Source organism: Nuphar pumila, chromosome 12 (assembly GCF_984573655.1).
Source record: "Nuphar pumila chromosome 12, dmNupPumi1.hap1.1, whole genome shotgun sequence".
In the NCBI taxonomy this organism is placed as follows: Eukaryota; Viridiplantae; Streptophyta; class Magnoliopsida; order Nymphaeales; family Nymphaeaceae; genus Nuphar; species Nuphar pumila.
The window spans coordinates 45,109,199-45,119,685 of NC_143260.1; the positions used below are offsets into that span (position 1 = coordinate 45,109,199).

Consider the following 10,487-nt stretch of genomic DNA (forward strand, 5'->3'; position numbering starts at 1 on the left):
AAGTATGCTCCGGTAGAGTTTTCTACTTAGGGCGAGAATGAATTGTTTTGAACTATTTAAATCCTACAACATACAACTTGCTACATACGCAAATTTTGCGGAACATTTTGGCGCGATAACGATGGAGGGCAGTTTTGTCCTTTTCACGAACCGCCGATTCAGTTTTCTAGATGAAGGACATTTATGTCCGTTCGAGGAAGATGAAGAGAATGACAGTAAAGGGTACTTAAGTCTTTGCGACGGCACCAAATTACGATGCAATATGATGCGGACACACATGGGGATACATGTCGGTCTGCATCTTATACAAGTCTAATAAAGTGCTCTTTGGGAACACCCGAACATGAGATGGAGTACCGGCCCTTTGGGGGGGGACATATAACCTGCTTTGCTCTAAATGGGTATGGTCCCGGCTGGGCCATCCCAATGCCCATCCCTCCATAAATGATTTCACGTGATTCGCTGGGACCACAGTTGCACAAATGTCCTACGTCATCTCCCATATGTAAGTTGTTTTAAGCATTTGACCCTATGGATGGATTAACATGGTTAATTTAAGAAGAAATGACCAGTGGATTGTTTTTTAATTTTCATGAAAAAATATGATTTTTTTAATATCAATTTTACGTTTTATTAACCGCTGAAAAATCCTGCACACGTCGGATTCTGCCCATTTAACCGTTGATCTTGACTAAACGAATGATGTTATATCACATCGATTGGGTCCACTTCGATCAAAACAGCGCGCATCAATAAAATTCTAACGAGGGGTATGCAGATAGAGATGAGTTACCGATGGGAAGAGTCGTCGCATGTTTGAGCATCGAAACGGCAACACAAGTTTAGAGTACTTGAGCCAAACAGTAAAGTGCTTCAGGTGGAACTACCATCAGAGCAACATTCCCACTAGTTAACACAGCTTATTATGATCAATCAGCAATCATGCATCTTTCATTTTGGGAGACAAAAAATGAACACCACCACCACCACGCTGCAAATGGAACAGCAATCATGCATCTGTCATTTTTCTTTTTAATGACAGAAGCCGTCGCCAGGAAAAGCCTGAGTAAGTGGTCCACCTCTGAAAGCTACAGACACATCCATGTGTCAGTGCCAGTGGGGTTTGATCCGGTGCCTTCATCTCAGCCACCATCCCGACTGGCTACGTGGGCGATCCTTGCGGTGGTTGTTGAAACTAACGCCCTTGCAATCCTATTATATAGGGGAAACCCTAGACCACATGGCGTAAGCTTTCCTGGAGGCGATTACCAAGCGGAAGGAGGAAGGAAGAAGGAGGAAGCCGAATCGGGCAGATCGAGGACTAAAAGCATGACAGTATCACTGGGAGAGCCACCAACCCGAGGTATACTCTAAAATTACAATGCATCAACTTTGCAGACAGTGGTATATTGATATATAAACTGCTATTGCTCTCCCGTTTTGCTCATATATCTTGATTTACTGCACATTTATCAATCTTCACCGTCACCTTTAAATGCATGGGTTCCACTTCCACCTTGCAATTGCTCTTGTTATTTTGTTAAAAAAACTGGAGCTAGTGCTCTTGCAATTGCTCTTGTCATTTATCAATCCTGCTTTCGAAACACTATTGAACGATTCAGAATTTATTTTTGACTAAATGAGACATGCAGAGCGTGTCCATAAGGCTTGATCCACAAGAAAATCAAACAAAATGTTAAAAATGAGCTTCCTGTAACCTAAAAAGACGAGTTACTTCCTATTGAAAACTATATAATTAAGGGTAGTGTGTGCGTGGAGAGAGAGAGAGAGAGAGAGAGAGAGAGAGAGAGAGGATATCGGTTCTACTCATCCCCCATCTTCATCCCCCTTTTAAATCTTATGATTCAAGTAGTTTTCATCAAATCTGACCTTATAGAAAGATTCATGGTCGATCTATAAGAATCAACCCTTGGATTGTTTTTTTTTTGAAAAAATAACGATTTTTTAAATGTTGATCTTCACTAAATGAATGGTGCAGATCACATCTATAGAGTCAGATTTGATCAAAATAAATTGGATCAATGAAATCCTAAGAAAGGGATAAGGATGGCACAGGGGATGAGTGAAACCCATTGGATATGATACTGTACTGATGTGACTCGCAAAGGGGATCGGGATCAGGATCAGGTAACTGGAGGATCACTTCAATAGCTTTGGTTTTGTTTAGGAACTGGAAGGCAGGGGGAGTTTACACATTTAGTAACCAAATCCAGTTTGCAGACATAGTTGAGAAACAGTCTCCTCTATTCTCAAGTACATAAACTACTTAACGCCATTCCCCCAAACGGGCCACCACCATAAGTAGTTTGACAAGTTATTTACTAAATTCATAGACAGCTACCATTTAGATGAATATGAATGCTGAGAGCATTTCTGCTACATTTAAGTGCGAAATGAGTGGTCCATTGAGCCAGGGTCCAGTCCAGAATCTGAGAGTGCACTCTATCACCGATTTGCCACGAGACTGCATGGGAAATTCATTTCCAACCTCAAACAATACATTTTCAAGCATGAAAATATTCTAATAGACCAGCAGGTAACCACGAATATTTACTTTTTGACATTGATGAATGGTTGACATTGCACTTGAAGAAAGGGGATGCCTTCTCATAAGCTAAGATGGGATACTATGGATTTAGTCATTTCAAAAGCATAAAAAAGGGCCTAAATAAAGACGCACCATCTGAATGGTCTCTTAGAAGGGATTACATGTAATTACTGGGCCTAAATAAATCATGTTTGTATTAGCACTTTTATGACAAATCAGATGAATAAAATATAAAAATATATACAACTAAAAAGAGCTAAAGCAAATGCTTTTTTTTTTATACAATTTACTATATGTTAAATTGAAAACATGTAAGTAAATAAACTTAAGCAAATGTTCGACTAATCAATGGGAAAAATAAAAATAAAAGATATATATCATAGTAAAGCCTAAAATGTTAAAAAAAAAGAGCGTACCATTTGTATAGGGCGACAAATTATTAGGCAAGCCATGTTGGAAGTTTTAAAAAAACACAACTTTATCGAAATAAAAAAATAATCCTATTTGAAAAACAATGGGCAAAGGGACAAGCTTCTGAAAGGTTTTCCCATGTATTACTTAAATCTGACCATACAAATGTATTAGGCACGGTCAATTTACTTGGAAAAAACACTTGAATCATTTTAAAAAAAGAAAAACATGATTTTTTTAAGCCTTGAATATTTTAAAAAAATCTTACACCGTTGATTTTTTAAACCTTATAAAAACCTACATACATATCAGAATCAGATGATCCAAGAGTTGTTTCCTATAAAATCAAGCGTGTAGAACACACATGTATGGTTAAATTTATAGAAAACATGAAAAAATCCTTTCAAAACCTGGTTAACACAGCAGTTAGCAACTTCTCTCTCTCTCTCTCTCTATATATATATATATATATATATATAAAGATTAATATTTGGTATTAACGAAGGTACAAAACTATTGAGGTATTTGTTTTCTAAAGATTGGAGTTTTGAGCATGGTTTTTTTTTTTCAATGTAAGAATACCATTTTTGAGTTATAAAATTTTGGTACATTATAGGTTGTTGAGTTTCAAAGCCTATGAAAAACTTGCTTATATGCCATAGTAACATGTTTGGAAACCTATTTCTTACTTAGACAAGCTATGTAGTCTGAGCTATGAAAATTTCAAATAAAAAAGAAAAGAAAATGAAAGAGATTTCTATTGAATGTCCCCCGTTAGCACCAAATATTTACCCTATCAAAATGATCATATAAGGATATTATATCCTAGTAGCACCGTCGATTTTTATTTGCATGATATTTTGTGGATTTTGATCGCTCTGTATCTCTATTGAGATTTTGATATTGGTAAGTTTCTAAGGCTTCAAAGGTCAATGGGGTTGAACGCACCAAAAGTTAAGTCCATGATAAACAACAAAAAAAAAAATTTGGTTCCACGTCAGATCAAATAATTGTAAAGCATGGTGTACGGTAAAGAAACATAGGCAGTGGGCTAAATTAAAATTGCAATCGTGGCTTTATACCAACCAAGGTTGACCTGAACGTGAAAAGACAAGCAGGTCAACGGCAGACACTAAAAGCAACCCACATTTCTATACGCAAAGAGTTTGAACGCCAAGCTTCTAGAGTTGGCTTGAATTGAATATCGGTACGCAACATATGCAGCACGAGGGTCTCAACGGGCTGTACCTCCACCAGAAATGGGTCCATCGAATTCGGATTCGATTGGATCTTTGATAGAAAAAACTATACTTGGATGAGACAAGGATTACGTGAACCAGACCCAGTTTATACTCAGTAAAATAATATATATATATAATATTTTTACTAGGAGAAACCACCACATGATCATCGACCTGGCAGGGTAAAACTCCTAGAGCTTACCTCTTGGTCATGGAGAGTCACCACGCTTCGGCTAGCACAGAGGGTGGCGCTCATGGGATTTGAACCGAGACCACCCGCCTAACGGCCTAGGCCCCATCCCACAACACTAAACCCCTTGGGACTCGGTAAAATAATATGTTATTTAGGCTTTTTACAATGAAAATAATTTGCAGATCTTAACCAAAACTCAGGTCGAAAGTGGGTTTGGTATGAAATTTCATAAAGCATGCCTAGCTCTGAATGCCAACCAAAAGTTTACGGGTCCCACCAGGGTAGTTAATCGGTCCTTTTCACTTCTTAAAGGAGATTGCTACGATCAGTAAAAGTTAGTGGGGTTGATGAAAGAAGCAGAGTATTAAATTGCACCCACTAAACACAACCGTGCAGACATCCAGCCAACCTTCAACCCCGTGTGTACATCAACATGATACCGTGTAAACACCTTCCAAGTTATTTCGATTCAACAACTGCTCTGAATCGGAAAATTCTTATAGCCTAGCCGTGCTGGTGGTTCACCAAAGCTCAGCACCCTTAAACCAGTGACAGCCAACTCATAGCAAGAGTTTGACTAGCATTTGGCGTAGTGGGATGGGGCCTAGGCGGTTTGACGGGCAGCCTAGGTTCAAATCTCTCCTGGGTAAGCTGCAGCTTGGCGATTTCCTAGAGTTGAAGGGTAAACTCTCAGAGTTTAAGGCTGACAGGACAGTGGCCATAAGTACAAAAGGTTGAGTTAGAGCAGTTAAGTCTTTGCACATGGGGTGGTTTTAGGGATGGCAGTGGACGGGGGTGGGGGTGGGGGTGGGGGTGGGGGTGGGGGTGGGGGACAGGGTCTCCACCCTGGCCCCGTTTCAAAATCTGAACCTTCATCCCCGCCTCCATTCTTGTACGGGGATGAATTTTAACCTCCACCCCTACTTCCATCCCCATTTCATGTCCTCCATCCCCGATCCAAACGGGGGTGAGGCCCCGTTTCCCCTTAGTCTATAGCATAATGACAAACGTTTTAAATGACAAATTCTTGTTTTTTAAAAACTCATGAAAAATTGAATTTTTTCATAAATCTCGTATTTTTTGGCAAAATCTTGGCAATAAATTTTTTTTTTAAATATAAAATTTATTTTTTATAAAAAATATTTAAAAATAAAAATACACATTTTTTCATGATAAATAGCCGTTTAAAACGTAAATATCACATTTAATCCACGATATTTATGTTTTTTCATAAATCTCACAAGAAATTGCCGTTTTAAAATCAGGCAATTTCTCACGATATTATCACAAAATTTTCATAAATCTCACGATATTTGTCACACTGGTCTATAGTCATCCTTTAAAGGATTGGGGACGGGGCGGAGCGGGGCAGGGCAGGGCGGTGCTAGGCGAGGATTGGAACGGACATAGGCAGAGCTGGGGGGGGGGCAGGACTGGGCTGTCCTGCCTCCCGAAAAAGTTATTTTTTTTTTAAAAGTCCAATTCTAGCCCCGCCCTATTCCATATGAAATAGATTTTTATCCATTTTTTAGCCCAGCCCTGACTGCAGCAAATAGTTTGATTTGTCCATATGAAATAGATTTTTATGAATAATTGTAGCCATTTTTATTTTATCTCAAAAAAACATTTTTTTGGGGGAACACCCCCCGGCTATCAAACCAGTTTTTTTTTTTCCCTCACAAACGGGGATGGGTCGGGGAAAAGTGTAAGTTCATCCCAGCACAGCACAGCACGAGGATAGATTTTAACCTTCGTTCCCGTTTCATGCCCTTCATCCTTGATCCAAAAGGGGGGGGGGGGGGGCTGTTGTCCCCCGGTCCACTGCCGTCCCTAGGCGGTTTCTTCGACTAAAAAAGAGTTTACCTGGCATTGTCATGCCGGTGATGTGATATGAACAACCCATAATTCGTGTCACCAAATTAACCAGGACTCTCAAGTGAGCCGGGTCCTGTCAAGCTACGGACAGGTCTTGCAATGGTGGCCCATTGATTGATTCCGACGGTCAGGGGCGTGTGAATCTCGTGTAAAATTGGAGGACGGTGATCCGTGAGGGTCAAAAGTCTCGTGTGTTTTAAAGCAGTGTTTTCTCCCATCGCACGCCAGCCCTAGGACTATAAGATCATCCAGACCAGAGCCTGGGGTTGCAAAGACAGCGCTTGCTTTCTTTACAAGAGGGGAAAACGAAACGAATTCCCTTTTGCTGCATATCATTAGTGATAACGTATCTATTCCTAGGCAGAAAAAACTCCTCCGTACACTTATATGTGTGTGTCAGAGAGAGAGAATCACCGTTACCATCATCCTTCTCTTTCTCTCTCATCCACCACCATCTGGATTTCATCCCTACCATTGAACGCCTAAGAAGTAAAAGCTACAAAGATGGCTTCCTTGGTGCTATCAGAATGTGGGTTGAGGCCCCTTCCTAAAGTTGCTCTGTATAGTAGAATCGATGCACCATTCAGGAAGCCATTAGCCTATGGTGGTGCCCTCCTCCCCAAGTTGGGGTTCCATTTGAAGGGGAAAGAAGCCTCTATTTTTTCGAATGGCGTCTCCCCTAAATGCAGAGATTGGGGATTGAAGGTGAGTGCTCCTCTGAAAGTTTCTTCTGTTCCTGAAGGGGAGAAGGCCTCCTCCTTCAACCCCGCCGCGCCTCCACCGTTCACGTTGGGCGAGATCCGTGCTGCCATTCCCAAGCACTGCTGGTTGAAGGATCCATGGAGGTCTATGAGCTACGTCGTCCGCGACGTCGTCGCTGTCTTCGGTTTGGCGGCAGCTGCAGCATACCTCAACAATTGGCTGGTCTGGCCCCTCTATTGGGCTGCTCAGGGCACCATGTTCTGGGCTCTCTTTGTTCTTGGCCATGACTGGTAAACCCACATTTCTTCTCTTGCTTTTCTTTCTTTCTTTGTGATACACCCCCATCCCTCCCTTTTCTCTGTTTTTTTTTTCGATAAATAGCAGAATGATCATCAAATAACTAGAACTAAATTGCACAGTGGGCACGGAAGCTTCTCGAACAATCGGATGCTCAATAGCGTGGTTGGCCATCTGCTTCACTCGTCCATTCTTGTGCCCTACAATGGCTGGTATCCACAGCATCCTTTTCTTGATGACTACAAGCTGATTTGCATTTGATTTTTTCTGTTCTTCTATTAAATTGGGAACGTGCAATTCACTTCTTTCGTGTAGTTTCTCTTTTCTTTGGTTTGTTCTGTTGAGTTTGTAGTCACTGGATCAGAATGATCTTTCTTCTGAAGTTGAAATTGCCTGTTTCAAACAAGAAATCTTCCGTCAACGAAAGATGTTCTTTTTGCAAAATTCAGTGTTCTTTTCTCTTTGTCTCCTTTCTGCTGACCGAACCTTTTTTTGTTGTTGGAAACTTTAGGAGAATCAGTCACAGAACTCATCATCAGAATCATGGCCATGTTGAGAATGATGAATCGTGGCACCCTGTATGTACATAGTTTATGTTTCCCTTTGTATTACTTCTATAAATTGAAAAATTTGAAATGCAAATGTACGCTTTCCAACTTCTTTCTTTGTACTTTTCTCCAGCTCTCGGAGAAGGTGTACAAGAATTTGGATGATGTTTCTAAGAAGCTTCGTTTCACTGCTCCATTTCCTATGTTTGCATATCCTTTCTATCTGGTGAGTATTGTTAAAGAGTTTACAGTTGGCCATGATTCCTTTTAATGCTATTGATTCTTTTTCCTTTCTGCTTCAATTGTGCAATGCAGTTTCCTTACTTTGTTTAGTGCCATTGATTTTACAGTGGGAGAGAAGCCCAGGAAAGACAGGTTCCCACTTCCATCCCGATAGTGATCTCTTTGTTCCTAGTGAGAAGAAAGATGTTCTTCTGTCAACCACATGCTGGGTTGCTATGGTAGCCTTGCTAGTTGGACTGTCATGCTGGATGAGCCCGATTCAGATGCTTAAGCTCTATGGTGTCCCCTATTGGGTACTCTCAGATGCTCTCTCCTTCTAGGGTATGAAATTTTCACTAAGATGGTCCTGATTATAACCCTTTTCGCATTTGACATGTAATGCAGGTTTTTGTCATGTGGTTGGATTTTGTAACTTATCTGCATCATCATGGTCATGAGCAGAAACTTCCATGGTACAGAGGGAAGGTATGAGGAAAATCATTAGACTTAATTTTCGTTTCTGAAAATTTATCTGTGCTATATTGTTAAGAATTGAGACTAGGCATTTATTGTTTTGAAGAAAAATAACAAACGAAGATAAATCTTGGACACTAGGAATGCCATATTTTCTGTACTCATTGTGCCTCTGATTCTATCTAAACTTAACTTCCCCCTCTGTATTTCTTGCCCCACTTTCCGTTGTAATTAATTCAAGAATTCAAGAAGTTCTAGAAAAGAGATTTGCATAAATGCAAACTAGTCGATAAACATCCTTGCAGATTAGCACATCATTTTACATCCATTAGCTTTTGCCATTGTTGGAAAACAGTGACTTGTTCAACAACTTTGATAGATTAGGGGACAAAGTTAGGGTTAGTTCAGTTTTTGGACACAAATGACTTGATCATAGTTCCTAGTTCCATACCACAAGATCCTATTTGATGGTTAAGTTGGTATGATTTGTTGGACGCATGGTGAGTTGCATCAAGGGCCATGAGCCCCTGACACCTCGCTCAGCCTGAATCTTCACAATCCTATTTATCATTCACACTTTCCAGGAGATTCCACTGTACAAAACATTTCAAGTAGACCTGTGCTAATTATTGAAAATATCTCAAGGGCACCTGTAAACTTTGAAACGAAAAGGATGAATCTTGCTATGTGTTTGAGTATCTGATTTCTGTTATATGGTACAGAAAGAATTACTAATGGTGATATGCCAACAGGAATGGAGCTATCTTAGAGGGGGGCTTACAACATTAGATCGTGATTATGGTATATTTAATAACATCCACCATGACATTGGAACTCATGTCATACACCACCTCTTTCCACAAATACCTCATTACAATTTGGTGGAAGCGGTAAGCCAGCTCTCTCTCTCTCTCATGCACACTTATCTAGTCCAAAATCTCGCAAGTTTTTTCTAAAGTTTCTCTTTTGTTTCTCAGACAGAGGCAGCGAAGCCTGTGTTGGGGAAGTATTACCGACAGCCACAGAAATCTGGCCCAGTACCATTTCATTTGATTGGAAATCTAGTCACAAGTTTGAGATATGATCACTATGTCAGTGACCACGGAGATGTAGTCTATTATGAGACTGATCCTCAGTTCGCTGAATCCAAGAAAACCACATCAGAATAAGCTACCCAACATGAAAGGAGATGTGCTTAAGCTGCTAATCGACTTATGTTATATATCTCAGGTTAGAAACATTGCTCGGCCTACATTCTCGCCCTGCATTCTTTGTCAAGCATAGACAGAAATAATGGCATATTGGCATGTCAATTGTACTTGATGACTACATTTAGTTGTCAATGTAAGGCTCTTTTGTGCCCCGGTATTGAAAGCTTTGATGAAAGAAGGGTTTTCATTTCGTACGCAGCCTTGGTTGCAACGAAAGGGGAAAACTTGCATGGAACCCGCCTACTTATCTGTCATGACCAACCCTCTTCTTTATTTGCCTATTAAATAAGCAAATTTAACAATCCGCTTCTATGTAGAATGTAGAGCTTAAGAGAAGTTGCATTTGCTCTAGTTACCTGTGCCTAAGGTTTGAAAACAAGATGAGCCAAACCATGGTTGCCAGGAAGGGAAACAGAAACAGGGAGACTTTCTAAAGTTCATGGGAATCGTGAAACGTGATATATATATATATATATATATATATATATATATATATATATATATATATAATCTCTTAAGCTCCATGTGGCACAGGGATTCGAACCTAGGCCTTCAGCTTGGCACAGGACCCCGCTTACCACATGGGATACCACCTATATATATATATATATATATATATATATATATATATATATATATATATATATATATATATATATATATATATATATATATATATATATATATATATATATATATATATAGCCTGTGTGCGTGTGTGGAGCAAAAGTTCAAGTGTCGACA

The 10,487-nt window shown here is 39.8% G+C and overlaps 1 protein-coding gene across 2 annotated transcripts; it reads left to right on the plus strand.

The window, feature by feature from the left end:
- The first annotated feature begins 1,174 nt into the window (after nt 1-1,174).
- On the plus strand, nt 1,175-9,978 carry LOC149820861 (omega-3 fatty acid desaturase, chloroplastic-like). Of its 2 annotated transcripts, XM_089983369.1 has the most exons (9): nt 1,175-1,363; nt 7,032-7,281; nt 7,411-7,500; nt 7,800-7,866; nt 7,970-8,062; nt 8,187-8,372; nt 8,464-8,544; nt 9,285-9,422; nt 9,510-9,978. In XM_089983369.1, the coding sequence occupies exons 1-9, from the start codon at nt 1,330-1,332 to the stop codon at nt 9,699-9,701; spliced, it is 1,131 nt and encodes a 376-aa protein (XP_089839495.1). In that variant the 5' UTR covers nt 1,175-1,329; the 3' UTR covers nt 9,702-9,978. The 2 variants fall into 2 exon arrangements, with proteins under 2 accessions (XP_089839495.1, XP_089839494.1); XM_089983368.1 differs by lacking the exon at nt 1,175-1,363 and having other exon boundaries at nt 6,718-7,281.
- The last annotated feature ends 509 nt before the right edge of the window (nt 9,979-10,487 follow it).